This window comes from Pseudorca crassidens, chromosome 20 (genome assembly GCF_039906515.1).
Source record: "Pseudorca crassidens isolate mPseCra1 chromosome 20, mPseCra1.hap1, whole genome shotgun sequence".
Lineage (NCBI taxonomy): Eukaryota > Metazoa > Chordata > Mammalia > Artiodactyla > Delphinidae > Pseudorca > Pseudorca crassidens.
In genome coordinates, this window is record NC_090315.1 from 7690158 (window position 1) to 7704980 (window position 14823).

The 14823-nt window shown below is 57.0% G+C and overlaps 3 protein-coding genes and 4 non-coding genes across 13 annotated transcripts in view; 6 read left to right on the forward strand and 1 right to left on the reverse strand.

Moving 5' to 3' along the window:
• Positions 1-9096, forward strand: LOC137214846 (Friend virus susceptibility protein 1-like). The gene is given in 9 exon segments (XM_067719180.1): positions 1-229; positions 2094-2126; positions 3544-3573; positions 4522-4562; positions 4995-5188; positions 5190-5265; positions 5268-5410; positions 5412-5466; positions 5469-9096. Coding segments are annotated over 9 exon segments (1026 nt in total). The 5' UTR covers positions 1-116; the 3' UTR covers positions 5810-9096.
• Positions 1932-2022, forward strand: LOC137215775 (small nucleolar RNA SNORD88). The gene has a single exon (XR_010939410.1). It is a non-coding gene; the product is annotated as a small nucleolar RNA SNORD88 (small nucleolar RNA).
• LOC137215777 (small nucleolar RNA SNORD88) lies at positions 3365-3460 on the forward strand. Its single transcript, XR_010939412.1, has one exon. It is a non-coding gene; the product is annotated as a small nucleolar RNA SNORD88 (small nucleolar RNA).
• LOC137215778 (small nucleolar RNA SNORD88) lies at positions 4354-4442 on the forward strand. Its single transcript, XR_010939413.1, has one exon. It is a non-coding gene; the product is annotated as a small nucleolar RNA SNORD88 (small nucleolar RNA).
• LOC137215776 (small nucleolar RNA SNORD88) lies at positions 4832-4923 on the forward strand. The gene has a single exon (XR_010939411.1). It is a non-coding gene; the product is annotated as a small nucleolar RNA SNORD88 (small nucleolar RNA).
• On the reverse strand, positions 8130-12750 carry ACP4 (acid phosphatase 4). Its single transcript, XM_067719328.1, has 11 exons — positions 12649-12750; positions 12472-12576; positions 12312-12398; positions 11019-11165; positions 10616-10714; positions 10331-10426; positions 9513-9645; positions 9342-9424; positions 8789-8913; positions 8376-8554; positions 8130-8299 (listed from the first exon to the last, which is right to left on the reverse strand). Exons 1-11 carry the CDS (start codon positions 12748-12750, stop codon positions 8184-8186), a joined length of 1272 nt encoding a protein of 423 aa, XP_067575429.1. The 3' UTR covers positions 8130-8183.
• The window catches only part of SMIM47 (small integral membrane protein 47), a 17921-nt gene continuing 13682 nt past the window's right edge, over positions 10585-14823 (forward strand). For 5 of the 7 annotated variants that reach the window (XM_067719312.1, XM_067719314.1, XM_067719315.1 and 2 more), the window contains exons 1-4: positions 10585-10841; positions 11491-11728; positions 12944-13006; positions 14115-14166. In XM_067719312.1, coding sequence (XP_067575413.1) covers positions 14129-14166 — 38 coding nt within the window. In that variant the 5' untranslated portion in view covers positions 10585-10841; positions 11491-11728; positions 12944-13006; positions 14115-14128. The remainder of the gene's footprint in view (positions 10842-11490; positions 11729-12943; positions 13007-14114; positions 14167-14823) is intronic. The other 2 variants (XM_067719317.1, XM_067719313.1) reach the window with 2 other exon arrangements.

A 14823-nucleotide genomic window follows, 5' to 3' on the forward strand; every position in this document is an offset into this window, starting at 1 on the left:
CCTCCGCCTCCAGGGACAATGTATCATCGCCTGTTCGGAAGTATTCTGGAGGAAACAGGCAGTATTTCCTTCCCCAAGCACCAAAGTGGGGTTTCCGACACCGGTGAATATGCTGGATGCCTCGGGGCGGAGCCCGACCTGGGGCCGGGGGGCGGGCCGTGCCAGCGGCGCGAGCAATAAAGCGGAAGGTGCAGCAGCTCGCACACGCGGTGGAGAAAGTGAGGGTTGGGTGAGAGTTCTTTGCATTTTGGCTCCTTTTTTTTTTTTTTCGCGGGAGGGCGTGCGTTGGGACCTGGGTCGAGCGTGTCGTGTGTGCGCGGGGCTGCCGCGGGGACGGCCACGCTGTGGCGTGGACGGGGTCAGGGCCTTTGTAAGGGCCTGGCACCCGCGCTCCGAGGCGAGCCTGAGTGCTCTCTGCGGGGCGGGCAGTGGCGACCGGAGAGGGTGGTGGCTCTTTGGGGGTTCTCGGGGGGTGGGAGAGGAGCAGTCCCGCCGAAGCGAACTGGGGACACCAGAAGTAGTCCTCCTTTGTCTTCACCGCAGCCTGGCTGCGCCATTTCTGTTGCCCACGTCGCAGGGCTCCGCCATTTTGTCCATTTCGGGGTGGGGGTGGCTTGTGACCTTGAGCTTTTTTTCCTGATGTTTTCCACACCTGTGCTAGCTACACGTACCTTCCTTCGGAAATCGTTCTTGTGTATTCCCATTTCATGTGGCTGGCGTTTTTGTGCAACGTAGAACAGAGACTATGGGGCAGGTAGAGACAATCTCGAGGGTTCCTGAGGAAGAAGTGCGAGTGGGGTCTCTAAGTGAATTACTGGGTTGTGTCTGAGAACCAGATAGGAGTAGTTTTAGGAGAAAGCAAATGGGGCCTTCGTTCACTTTCAGGAATCATTCTGACACGGTCACTTAAATATCAGTTTCGTGATCACTCAGAACATCAGAGTTTTGTGTTAAACGTTAGTTCTGGGCTAACCGGACTTTTGTGGACATCGTTTCCCTGACTCCCGAGGAATACTACGCCCCTGCCAGGGAGATCCAGCCCAGGAGCAGCTAGCTGATTTTCTCTCCCCACCACAGCCCAGCAAGAATCCTCTCTAGCTGAGTTTCTCCCTTCAGTCAACCATCTAGAAAACCGTTGACTTTATCCTAACTGTTGCCATGTCACAAGTGGAAGGATATTCATCCATTCATCATTGGAGCGCGCCCCCTTTTGCCATTGTCCCATGTATTCCTTTTTCGCGCCTTTTTTTTTTTTTTTTTACTTGTTAAAATCCTCAAACGTGCAGGGAAATAGACATGTTTGACAGAACATTTCCCCATGTTTACTTTTGTGGCCTTCACGTTTTGAAAGTAAATTTCTTGGTTCATCCAAAACAGTTAACACTGTGTCTCTAAAGTAACATTTTTCTACTTAATGACACTGCTGTAGTCGTCCTCAGTGAGATAATTCCTTAATGAGGCCATCTCCTATCTGCTCTGTGTCCATAGTTCCCAAGTCATCTCCAAAATGTCCTCCACGGTTGATTTGTTCAAAAATGGTCGTGTTTAAGAGTCTCTGGTCATTGCTTACGCTGCTTGTATTTTAGGTTTCTCTTTTCCTCTTCATTTACCCCAACAGTTTCTTTCAAGGGATTTGCATCTGAGCTTTAATTGTTTAGGGTCAGTAGCAGGTATAGCCAATGCTGGAAATCTGCAAAACTAGGCAAGGGGGTTAGCAGGTTCTCTCCATGTAATGGGTTTGAGGACAGTCCCTTGTGGGGACTGGGGAGTGACACTGGGGAGGTGAGGGCATTTTGGTGTCACCACAGGGAAGGCTGTGGGCATTTGTACGTTCGATGGATTTTGTGTTTTCCAGTCTCTAAGCACTGTTAGCTTGCTTGGCCTCTGTCCCTGAAGGTGAGTGGCCTTGGGACCTGGTTGCAGAGGGACTGGAGCTCCCATGATGTCTAGCACTGGGCTCCGATCACCCCTGAGGACACAGTGCCCCCCAGGACCTTTGACACCTGGGGGTCTGAGGGGCCCTGGTTTTGATGATCTTTGGACCCCCAGACTGTTTCTTCCCCTACCCTCACCAGATCCTTCTTGTGTTACAGGTGTGTCTTCAAGCTGAGGGCCCACCCACCTTGGTAAGAACCCTTGCTCCCAGTCCCTGACCCACCCAGGTCTAAAATATCTCACCCTCACTTGGGGTGACTTCACATCAGATATCTCTGGGACCTAATTTTATATGCCAGCAATCATGCAAATCCCAGCTCTGCTGTTCTTGGGCTTAGGGATGTTAGTCAAGTGCTTGGTCTCCTGAGCCTCAGTTTCTGTGTCTGTAGAGTGGGCACAACACATCAAAGGTAAGGGTTGAATATGACAGGGATATATGGGCTGTAGAAGAGGAAAATATTTAGTCACTTTTTGGTGTCCGTGGGGGAGTGGTTCCAGGGCCCCGTGGATATGGAGGGCCCAATGTATGTTTTGGGGTTTCAGGGAAGAGGACTAATCAGAAATCTAATTTTCAAACTCGGCAGAAGAAAAGAAACAGAAGGGCTCGAAGCATTAACGCTGCAGGACAGTGGGGGTGGTTTGTAGACTAAATACAGTGTACCTTTCAGCAAAGATAAGGCAGCTTCCCATGCATCATGTATATGTAAACTGGTAGAGTTGTTAAGGTTACTCTCAATTTATACAGTACTTGTCAGAGAACATGGTATATCTGGAGAATGTTTCCTAAATGTTTCACAGATGTTTCAAAGAGCTAAGTAAATCATCAGATGGGCATGGGTATGTGTGTTACCCAAAAAGAAACAAGTGTTCCCAGCTCTAGGAGGGTTTTTTTCTCTGTTCAGTGAGGTCTGGGCCTAAATCTATATTCCCATTAATAAGAATGACTTGATACTGATACAGGTATGTCTTCACCTGTATTTAGATTACTTTCTAAATACATAATGTGGAGAACTGGAAGTGTAGCCTGTGGGGTTCTTAGAGGTTTAGATTCTCGCCAACAGGTACCTTAGGGGGCGTGGAGCCGCGTCCTGTGAAGGGTTAGCTCAGAATGCAGACCATCTGAGCATCTTTCTGGGGGGCTGTTCTCTTCATCTGAGGTGTCCTCTGCAGAGCTCTGAAGGTCTGCTGTGGGCTGAGAGGGAATTTCTGGGATAATGTGGAGTAGAGAGAGTGTCACTTGGGCAGCGATACGTGAGGGGGGTGAGAAGAGGGAGCGCTGACAGCAGGACAGGGAAGCCCTAAGGGATGTGTAACATCCGTCGATGTCTGAGGCACTGCTGGCCAGCAGAACTGGCAAGGTGGAAATGTTCTATTCTGCATTGCCCAGTCCGGGGGCAGCGGAGTTGGGGTGTGGGGTTTGAGGACACTGGGACCCCCATGATGTCCAGCACTGGGCTCTGATCTCTGTTGAGGACACAGTGCCCCCCGGGACCTTTGACACCCGGGGGTCTGAGTGGGGGGGTCCCGTCTCTGGGGAGGGACGGATGGGGGCCATGGTTGCCCTGCACCCTATAACCTCTCCATCCCCCCATCCCTTCCTGTCTGCAGGTGGTTCCCCCAGGAGTTGAGCAGCCCTCGGTAAGAACAGAAGAGACTCCCCTTACTATTAATGCTGTAATAATCATATTAAACTTATTATATTATAAATTTATTGTTAATACAATTTATAGAGTATGGTAATATTAGCATAATAAGGACAGGTGCTGAGCACTTAGTCTGAGCCAGGCCGCATTCCTAAGCACTAGATTCAGTTAATCGTCACAGTAACCCCATTCTTTGAAATGGGTGCAGTTCTGTCCGTGTTTCACAGGTGAGATGGAGGCGCATAGAGGTTGTGGTTTGCCCACACTCGTCTCCTTGTGGTGGGGAGGGGGCTTATTTCTGCAGCCTCCATCCATGTTCGGGTGCAACAGGGTGATGGGGGCTTTCTCTGTACCCCCCGCCTTCTTCCCTACAGTTGATACAGGACCAGCGAGGTTGGTTTGGTCCCCGGTTCTGCCACTTTTGACCTTAGGGCGTGATTTGTCTGCGCGGATCGGGCTGAGGGGTAGGCGCCCTGGTGTGTGTGCTGTGGGCCCCCCCACCCCAGCAAGGGCCCAGCCCCTCCTGGGCTCGTAGAGATGCCTCAGCTGGTACTGCTGGGGATCACCGGGATCACCGAGCGCCAGCCTTGCGCCGCCCCCCAGCCCCCGAGTGCTGCCCTGAGCTCTGTGGCATCCGCTGCAGAGATGGGGGTGGGGCGTGTTAGAGGAGGTGGCTGCGGGAGGGGCGGGGATGAGAAACAGGCCAGCCCGCGGTGGGGGGGGCATGGTTTGCAGTGAGATGTGCTCAGTTGGTGCCTGAAGGGGCTGTGCTTGGTGACCCCTGTGATGTCCAGTGCAGGGCTCTGCTCTGTGACAACACGGTGCTACCCCGGGACCTTTGACCCCCGGGGGTGGGAAGGGTCCCTGGCTCTGGGGACAGATGGGTGGGGATCGTGGTTGCCCTGCACCCCACCGCCTGCTCTTCCCCCCTCCCTGTCTGCAGGCAGTTCCTCCAGGAGGCCAGCAGTTCCACCAGGCCTCTCGGTGAGGACAAGTTCTTATTAATACCATAATTATATTAAATTTACAGTTACAAAGTGGAGAGATTATGGTAATGGTATATGTCCAGGCAAAGGCTGAACACTAAACTTTAAACCAGGCACAGTCCTACGCACTAAATTCCTTTAATCTTCACAGTAACCCCGTGATGGGAGCGCAGTGGGTGGTGTAAGGGGAAGCTGGTACAGGAGCGGCTTGGGGTGGGGTTTGCGGGGAGACATCCAGTATGAGGGCTCCTGAAGGGGCCACGCTTGGGGCCCCCATGATGTGCAGCACTGGGCTCTGATCTCCCGTGAGGACACAGTGCCACCCCGGGACCTTTGACACCTGGGGGTCTGAGGGGCTCCCCACTGTGGGGAGAGGCTAGGGGCTTGTGACTGTTTCCCCGCCCAATGCCCCTCTGTGCCCTTCCCGCAGCTCCCGTGGCCATGGCGGGGCAGGGCGACCGCTACTACACGTACACCGGGCTCCTGGCCATCGCCCGGCGCTTCCGGCAGAACCCCAACGAGCTCATGATCACCTGGATCCTGCGGGTGTATGACCAGGGCGGCCTGGCCCTGGCCCTGGATTCCAGGGAGTTGGTGATGCTGGGCGACCTGACCGGCGATGCCCATCTTCAACTACCGCTGCAAGGCCCTGCGGGGTGACGGCAAGACGCTGCTGGCCTGGCGCCAGCGCTGGGAGTCCTTCTGCACTTGGAGGGCACCGAGCTGCCCTTCCGACCCTGGACCACCATGGAGGAGGGCATCCAGCTGGTGCGAGAGCTGGGCATGCTCGACTGGATCTACCACGAGCCGCCGCTCCCCGAGCCCGAGCGGCTGGTGCCCGAGGACGTTGCCCTTCACGCAGGGCCTGCAGCGGCGCCTGCGGGCGGCCACGCCCTCCGAGCTGTGCTGGTCGGCCTGCTGGTCAAGGGCGTGACGGTGCTGGAGGCGGTGATGGTGATCCAGACCGTCGCCGATGTGGGCCTGCTCTGGCACCAGAGCCAGCCGGGCTGCGCCAGGCTCATGCTGGGGCCCAACCCGACGCGCAACGACCTCGTGGGCTGGCTGCTGAGCCGCGGCATGCCCAAGGAGCGGGTGGACAGGCAGCCCCCCAAGGCCCTGGAGCTGTACATCCAAGAGGCCAGGCGCAGCCACACCCGCGACGCGTTCGGGCAGGGAGAGGAGCAGCCCCCGTGCCCGCCGGACCGACCAAGCCTGTGGGCGGAGCCACCCGTGCGCCACGACTAGGCCTCCCGGGGCAAGGAGGCAAGGAGCAGGACATCGGAGGGGAGACGCAAAGCCTTGGTCGGCTCCAGCCGGTGTTCAGGGAGCCCCAAAGAGGGGTGTCCTTGCCCCCAGCCCACCCCGTGGGCGTCACCAGCCAGAGCTGGTGGAGAACAGGCAGCTGGCTGATAGCTGCTGTTGCTGGATGCCAGGCAGTGTGTTACGTTTCAGTCTGCTACACTTTGGCCTGATGGGCATGGTGGGTGGACCCCGCCGCTGTGTCACATGGGCTTCTGAAGCACTACAGGCCAAGCGGGAGACCCCGCAGCCCACGCCATGAAAGCACCTTGAAGCTTGTACCCTTTCTCTTAAGCCTTTTTTTAATGCAATATTTTTACCTGTTAACTTCATACAGCACTTGGGTTTTATGGTTGCTCGTTTCCCCTTTTGCCAAGGTTTTTCTATTAAGTTTTTTTTTGCAATGCCTTTCTCTTTTAAACTTGAATTTTGCACTTTGCTTGCCTGCGAAGGGGGCGGCCAGTCCCTTCCAGTTTCTGTAGCTGTGTGTGTGGCTGGTACCTTTGGGCGAGGGATGCTGGGGCCAAGAATCCCAGCTGTGAGGATGGACAGCCCTGGCAGGCGGTACCAGGCACCCATTAAGTAGCCTACACGTCACTGCATGTGAGCTGCGGCGTCTGACTGGGTCCAGGTGTGGAGCTGGAGCCAGAACCCTCCCCGGGTGAGGATGGAGGGAGTTGCATGGCAGCCCTAGCGAGGCCCCGCCACCTCCATGACCCTCCCAGCAGTCTGCTGAGGAGGGGTCTAGGCTCACAGCTGCGGTGGCGGCTGGAGCTTCCTTTGAGTCTAACATGCATCTGGAAGCAAGAGGCCGCACCACTGCAATTCCAGCCCCGCCCCCCAAGCAGGACCAAGAAGTGAGGTGCAGAGGGCATTCCTAGGCCTTCCCTGAGGCCCTGTGACAGTCCAGTACCAGCAGGGGCAGTGGTGGGCCGCGTGCTCATGACAAGAGGCTCCCTTGGGGCCCAGGGCAGGTGGCGCAGGGAGGTGGGTGGAGCCGGGCTTGTCCACACATGTGAGGATGGGGCTGCTGACCCCTGCCCTTTCCCTCCCATGCCCACGGTGTTCTGGCAGCTGGGGGTGGTTCTCGTGTCTGGCTGCCCAGCCCCACCTCTGATCCTCCAAGCCTCCCCCATCTGACAGGCACCCAGTGGCGGTTACAGAGCACCCACTGCACACCAGGCTGCCCACCGCCAGCCTAGTGGGGTGTTGACACGTTTGCCTGATTATGCAGACAGGATCATTGGTGCCCCAGACTGTTGCCTGGTGTTTGGCGTGTGGAGAGGGCAGAGCCGCCTCCTGGGTTGCAGGGCTAAATGCAGCAGCGCAAGTACAGGCCTGGGATGGCCTGGTCTGTGACCAGCACCACGTGAACCTGCTGTGCGGTAGCGTTGCCTTTCCTCACGTTCAGGGCTGTCCTGTGGAAGCTCCCTGCCTGCGCTGCCCGTTAGGGCAGCCACCTGCCACGTGTGGCTAATGAGTGCTGGGACTGGCTAGTATGACTGGGACCTGAATTTCACATTTTATTTACTTACACAATGTGAATTCAAACAGCCACGTGGCAGCCAGTGGCAACCATACTGGACAGTACTTGGGTGGGATCCCGGGATCCCGCCCCCTCCAAATCGTAAGTATAGCAAATGCTATGCTAGGTAGCCCAGAGGGGATGCTCTCGCCCCGCTCCCGCCACTGGCTCCCCGGAGGCTAGTTAACCTGATGGAGGAGTTGTGTGTGCCAGAGGAGATGGTGCAGAGATGAATGGTTAGCCCAGAGTCAGCCTCCAGGTTGGTCCCAGCAGGCTGGCTGTGCGGCCAGGCTCTGAACCCTGACCTTAGCTCTCCCACTACCAGGCGGGCACCAAAACCAGGCTGAGGGAGCTGGACCCTGACAGTGCATGACCCGTGGTGGGGAGGAGGTCACCCTGCAGGCTCGCACACATCATGTGTGCTGCACCTACAAATAGAGGTTCCCGCACGTACACCACGCGTTCCCAGGCGTGTATAGAAACCTGCACATAAACACTGGCGCACGTATCACCCACACGTGCAAAGGAGCACGTAAGCATGTGCGTGTACGTCGAATACGTGTATACACAGATCCGTGCAGGAGCATATGTGTGAACAGACATCCACACGTGTGTGCACATGCGTCAACACACATGCACGCTTGAGCCCACACACAGGACAACTTGTGACTTGGCCTGGGAGCCCTCCCTGTGTCCCCCGGCACGCACAGTAAGTCACAGAAGCCAGAGCAGCGGGTGAGCAGCTGTGTTGGGATCCAGTGTCAGCTGCGGGGGAAACGGTGCCGGTTCCGTGGCTCACACGGGGCGCCCCCAGGCCCGCAGGCAGCCGGCTCTGCAGGGCAGCAGGCCCAGCCCCGTGCTGAGGGCTGCCAGCACAGCCACAGCACCAGCGAGCAGAGGCACCGCGGTGGCTGCGGGGAGAACGGGGGCGGGGGTGAGTCTCCAGACTGAGCCGCCCCCGCCCACCCCAGCACCGGGGGCCGTCACCTGCGGGGGCGGCGGGCTCGTAGAAGCCATGGCAGGGGACCCCGTGAGCCGGAGGCCGGGCGGGGGCCGTCAGCTGGCGGAAGCGACCTAAGGGGCAGGCCGCCGGGCACCCGGGGAGGCTGAGGGTCAAGGGTAAGCCAGCAGAGTCGTTGCGGTAGAAGAGGGAGATGGTGACATTCCTGGAGGGAGAGAGGAGGTGGTGGTACCCAGGCCCCTCCCTGCCTTCCCTACTGCTGACCTGATATCTGGAGGAGAGCAGCTGGGTGGAGAACTGGGCTCCTGACTCCTTCCCGATTCCGTCCCCAGTAAATTCCCCTCGGAGCCTGTGCCTGGGCCATGCCCTCTACCTGGCACCGCATCGCTCCTCCTGAGAGTTCTGGCCTGCCCATTCCCGGGTACCACCCCCTCCTCACCCTGCGTCGTCATCCGGGTCCCCAAGGCGCCTCCGGAACTCAAAGCCGAGGCAGGCGGCATAAGGCGGTGTGTGCCCATCATAGAGGCCCAGGGCCGCCTGGAGAGCCAGGAGAGTGCTGTCGTGCTGCAGGCGGATCCAGGGCTGACTCGGGGCTCCTCCAGATGTCTCCTCTCTCCTGAGCTTGTGCATCCCTCTGCCTCCCAGATGTCCCTCAGACCCCTTAGAACCAGTCTCCCCAAACCTGCTCACCCTGGAGGCAGCCCCACCAGTTACAGGTGGTCACATAATAAAGATTGGTTAACTAGACACGAAGTATGATGACAGCTCAGTTAAAAAGCCAGTCCTTGAAGAAAAACTGAATTCTTTCCCATAACACCATCACCTCCCTCCTTCCAGATTCCATGCCTCTAGTGATATGGTCCAAGAATATGGTTTGGAGATAAGAGTTACTCAAGGCATCAGGCTGAGGTTCCATCCCTGTGCCCCTCCCATCCCTGTGCCCCTCCCATCCCTGTGCCCACGTGGCACTGCCTCCCTTCCCAAAGACTCACAGCCGAATACATGACCATCTTGAGGGGCAGCCCTAAGTGCTGCACCCGAGAGAAATTGGCAAGGATGGCATCCAGCAGGATTCCTGACAGGGCGAGACAGAGTGCTAAGAACTTCCCAGAGGAAGGCGCCTCAGCCTCCCAGCCTCCCAGCCTCCCAGCTCCACACCTCACCCCCAGACAGCTGGGCCTTCTCTGCTGCCCCGGGTGGGCCCACGTGTGCCCCAATATCCAAAGCCGAGATCTGAGCTAGTGTCTGCAGGACATCCGGGGAGGCCCAGGATGGGAGGGGGAGACCGTGGGCTTGCTGGGGAGAGAGAGGGAGGGGACAAAGTGACCGCAACGTCCTTAGCTCTTCGTGCCCCCCTTAGGCCCTCCTGTGTTGCCCCCATCAGCTGCAATCCTCTCTCCCGACCCTCATGGGCTAGGTCTGGTGGGGTGGGCGATAGCGATTATTAATTAAGCATAGGAGTGACCATCATTCCAGAAGGCCTTCTCCAAAATCCTTGGGTCCAGAGCTGTTCTAGAATCAGACGTTTGGAATTTTAGAAAGGTACAGTGGTGAGGATACCTTACCTCGTAACACATCCAGTGGGGTCTGGGGCAGCCCCCTTAGACATACATTCCCGTAAAGTGGGGTAAGAAAAGACTACCAGCGTCATGCAGCTTCAGGTCAGCTCCTGCCGCCGAAGCCGTAGTTACCGGCGCTTTTCCGCTTATGGAACTGGGGGATTGGAGTTGCAAGCACACAGATTGAAAGGCCTCGCTGTGTGCCAGGCGCTGTTCTAAGGCATCACGTGAATTAACCCGTTTTGATCTAAACAGCAACCCAGGGGGTGTTGATACGTGTGTCGCCATCCCCATTGTGTAGATGGGGAAACTGAGGCACTTAAGTGACTTGCCTGCGGGAACACAGGTAGTGAGCGGCAAAGCTGGGATTTGAACCCAGGTGCCATAAACGACTTGGCTGGGTGGGTGAGGCAGGGACCCACCTGGCAAATAAGAGTGTCCAGAACTTTCCACGCCCTGCGGAGCGGCTCCCCGACCAGCGACAGCCCCGTGAAGTTCTCCAGGTGAGTCAAGAAGTCCTGGATGCACCGGACTGGGCTGGGTGAGCCTGACAGACCTCCGAGCCCGGCGGGTCCCACGAGGTCCTGCCGGCCCCGCCCCGCTCCACTGGCCCCGCCCTGCATCGCAGGTCCCCGCCCTATCCCGCCAGCCCCGCCCCGCCCCGCCGGCCCCGCCCCATCCTGCCCCACCACACAGGCCCTGCTCACCGTCCAACCCTCTAGGGCCGTCTGGTACTCGGCGGCCTCCGTGGCCTCCCTCAGCAGCTCCTGGTATCGGGGACAGCTTCGTGTAGGGAACCTCAGCAGCTGGAGAAAACGGAGGCTCAGCGGGGACAGCAGCGTGACTGGGGCCCGACTGCAGGCGGGGGGAGTCGGGCTGTGGGGCCCTGTCTCCGGTCCAGCGTCTCTCCCAGATCCGGCTGCACAGTGTCGGGTAGGCGGCTCACCCCATCAGGACAGCTCAGCCCCAGGGAAGGTCTGGGTGTTCTGGCTCCCGGGAACCACCCATCCAGGCCCCGAGCCTCCTCTCTCAGCCGCTGGCCCTCTCCGTCTCTGGGGTCCCTGTCTCCCTCCATCCCTCCCACCTCCAGGCCCTGTCCAGCCCCCTGACCTTGTCCTCAGTGACGGGCACCGTGTGCACAGGGATCGGCCTCCAGGTGGCCTCGGAGCGCCCTGGGGCGGCCTCAGGGAAAAGCCCCGCTAGGTTGGCCTGAGCACTCTCCAGGGTCCGGTCAAAGTCTGTGCTGCGAATGTACACCTGGGTGCGGTGGGGAGAGGCCAGGCCAGGGTACCACGGTCAGGGTCAGAGGTCAGCTATAGCAGCAAACCAAAAGCTTCAGATTAAGTTCAGAGTCGAAGTTCAGGTGTTGGGGGTCAAAACTCAGGGCGGGTTCAGGGGCTGGCCTTCAATTTTGGAAGCTGGGATCAAGGGCCAGAGGTCAATGTCAGGAGCAGTTGGGTTGGGGGTCAGAAGTTGGGTGGACATTGAGGATTAAGGGGTCATTTGAGTCAATGAAAGTCAGAAAGGAATATCAGGGGCTTCCCTGGTGGCGCAGTGGTTAAGAATCCGCCTGCCAATGCAGGGGACACGGGTTCGAGCCCTGGTCCGGGAAGATCCCACATGCCGCGGAGCAACTAGCCCCGTGCACCACAACTACTGAGCCTACAAGCCACAACTACTGAGCCTGCGAGGCACAACTACTGAAGTCCGCGCCTAGAGCCCGTGCTCCACAACAAGAGAAGCCACCGCAGTGAGAAGCCCGTGCTCGCCGCAACTAGAGAAAGCCCGTGCGCAGCAACAAAGACCCAACATAGCCAAAAGTAAATAAATAAATTTTTAAAAAGTAAAGGAATATAAGAATCGCTGGAGGCTGGAAGTTAGAAGTCAAGATGAGGAGGGCAGATTGGAGGTCATGGGGTCAGAGTTCAGTACATGTGTATCAGGGATCAGAGGTCAGGGGTCAGGAGGAATGATCCTAACTGGGGATCTGTCAGGAGACAGAGGAAGGTATAGGAAAGTCAGATTTGAGGAAGGGTAGAGGTCAAAGTTTGGAGTCAGAAGGGCAAGTAGAATCAATGAGGGTCAAAGACAGAATCAATCAAGTTTCGGAGTCAGAGGTCAGAGGGTCTGGTTGGAGTCAGGGGGAGTCAGAACACAGAGGTGGAGGACAGAAAATAAAGTCAGAGATGATGGAGGTCAGAGGTCAAGATGTGACTCAGGTTGAGATAGAGTCAGAGGTCAACTTGGTTTAGTCGATGGTTCAGGGGTCAGAGATCAGACATAAGGTGCAGGTCAGGTTGATGGGGGTCAAAGGCCAGAGGTGGAGGCCAAGGGAAACACTAGAGTCAGTGGAAGTCAGAGGTGGAAGGTCAGGAGGTAAGATGGAGGTCAGTAAGGCAGTACCTCCTCCCGCCGGTACTCGGGGCTCAGAAAATCCTCGTAGCGACTTCTCAGGAAGCGGCCCAGCTCCAGCTGCTGGCGGACCCCTTCCTGGGGACAGAGCAGGCTCAGCGGACCCCTCTCCACACTGCCCCACCCCTTGCTCCCATCCCCAGCTTCTCACCCCAGTCAGCTGGCCCAGGCCACGTGGCCACAGGATAGATACAGCCTCCTTGTGCGGGTCAGTGGGATAGGAGGCCAGCGGGGCCCGGTCGCCATGGCGGAACACCTAGGGAGGGGACCAGGTCAGGGCTGGCCTGGGGAACATGAGGGGCCGGGCAGCGGGGGTGGGGCACCTCACCACAGCCACAAAGACCAGGGGTCCCTCTGTCAGGGCCTGGGGTAGCAGCAGCAGCAGCAGGAGAAGTCCAGCAGTGTGGCCCCGAAACCCTGGCCCGGCCATTTCCACACAGCCAGACGCTGAGCTCAGCCCACTGTCTGTGCCGCAGCCCCACCTGCTCATTACCCCCGCCTCAGCAATGCCCCCCCGAAGAGCAGGTCCCAGCACGCCTCCCCGCAGAGCCCGATCCCCCAGGGCCTTTGTCAGCCTTGGATTCACCGTGGACTGACCCATTTAATCTTCACCACAACCCCAGGAAGTGTTGATCTGATTATCATCATCTCCACGGTGCAGACGGGGAAACCGAGGCACAGCAAGAGTAAGTAATCTGCCTGAGGGAACACAGCTAGTAAGTGACAAAGTTGGGATTTGAACCTAGGAGCCCTTAAAGTGGGCACAGATGGAGGGAGAACCCTGCCCCGCCCCACATTCTAGACTCTGCCCTCCCCTCCTTCCCCACTCCACCAGCCACGTCTGTTCTTTTTCTCACCCCTTAAATGTTGGGGCTCTTTGAGGCTCTCTTGGACTTCTTGGTGACTTCTTCCAGTGCCACCCACAGCTGGCCAAAGCCAGCATGGCCCAGAGGTTGAACACCCACACCCTGGAGTTTGGACAGGCTGGGTTTAAACCCCAGCTTTGCCATATATAAGCTGTGTGACTTTGGGCAAGTTACTGCATCTCTCTGTTTCCTCATTCATACAATGGGGACAAGCATAGTCTGTTCCTTGGAGAGTTGCTTTCAGGATTAATGAGTTCAAATATATTCAGCACTTAGAACAGCATTTCTCAGGGTAAGTACTAAATAGTGTTGGTTATGTACTGCTGCGTAACAAATCACTCTAAAACTTAATGGGGGCTTCCCTGGTGGCGCAGTGGTTGAGAGTCCGCCTGCCAATGCAGGGGACACGGGTTCGTGTCCCGGTCTGGGAAGATCCCACATGCCGTGGAGCAGCTGGGCCCGTGAGCCATGGCCGCTGAGCCTGCGCGTCCGGAGCCTGTGCTCCGCAACGGGAGAAGCCACAACAGTGAGAGGCCCGCGTACCGCAAAAAAAAACTTAATGGGTTAGGACAGTAGCCATTTATTATCTGTCACCGCTTTTGTGGGCCAGGAATTTGGGAGTGGCTTAGCTGGGTGATTCTGGCTCAGGGTCTCTCATGAGACTGTAGTCAAATATCCACCAGGGCTGCAGTCACGTGAAAACTCGACTGGCACTGGAAGAGCCACTTCCAAGCTTACTGATGTGGCTGTTGGCAGGAGGCCTCAGCCCCCTCACCACACGGGCCTCCCATAGGGCTGCTTGAGCATCTTCACAGCATGGCCACCAGCTTCCCCCAGAGTGACTAACCCAAGGCATAGCAGTGTCTTTTATAGCCCAGCCTCAGAAGTCACCCTCTGCCATTTCCACCATATTCCACTATTTACACAGGTTGACCCTATTCCATGAGGGAGGAGACTACATGGGATATGAACTCCAGGAGGTGAGACTCACTGGGGACTATGCTGGAGGCTGGCCCCATGGCAATGTTCTTTATTTTATTTTATTTTTGGCTGCGTGGCACGTGGGATCTTAGTTCCCTGACCAGGGATCAAACCCACACCCCCTGCATTAGAAGCATAGAGTCTTAACCACTGGACCGCCAAGGAAGTCCCCATGGTAATGTACTTTCAATAAAGATGTCTTGTCAGCCCACTTCCTGAGTCCCCCCCCCCAATATTCATATGTTTTAACCCAAACCTCCAAGGTGATGGTATGAGGAGGTGGGGCCTTTGGGGTGATTAGGTCATGAGGGTGGAGCCCTCATGAATGGGATTAGTGCCCTTTTAAAAGAGACCCCAGAGAGCTCCCTGGTCTCTTCCACCACATGAGGACAAATCGAGTAATTGGCCATCTATGAGCAAGAAAGCAGGCTCTTACCAGACACCAAATCTGCCAGCACCTTGATCTTGGACTTCCAGCCTCCAGAGCTGTGAGAAATATAGTTGTGTTATTTGTTAGCCACCCCGTCTATGGTATTCTATTATAGCAGCTCAAACAGACTAAGACAAGTCCCGTCTCAAGATCCTTAATGTAATCACCTCTGCAAAGTCCCTTAAGCCAGGTGAGGGAAATACTCACAGGTTTGGGGGGTTGGGGT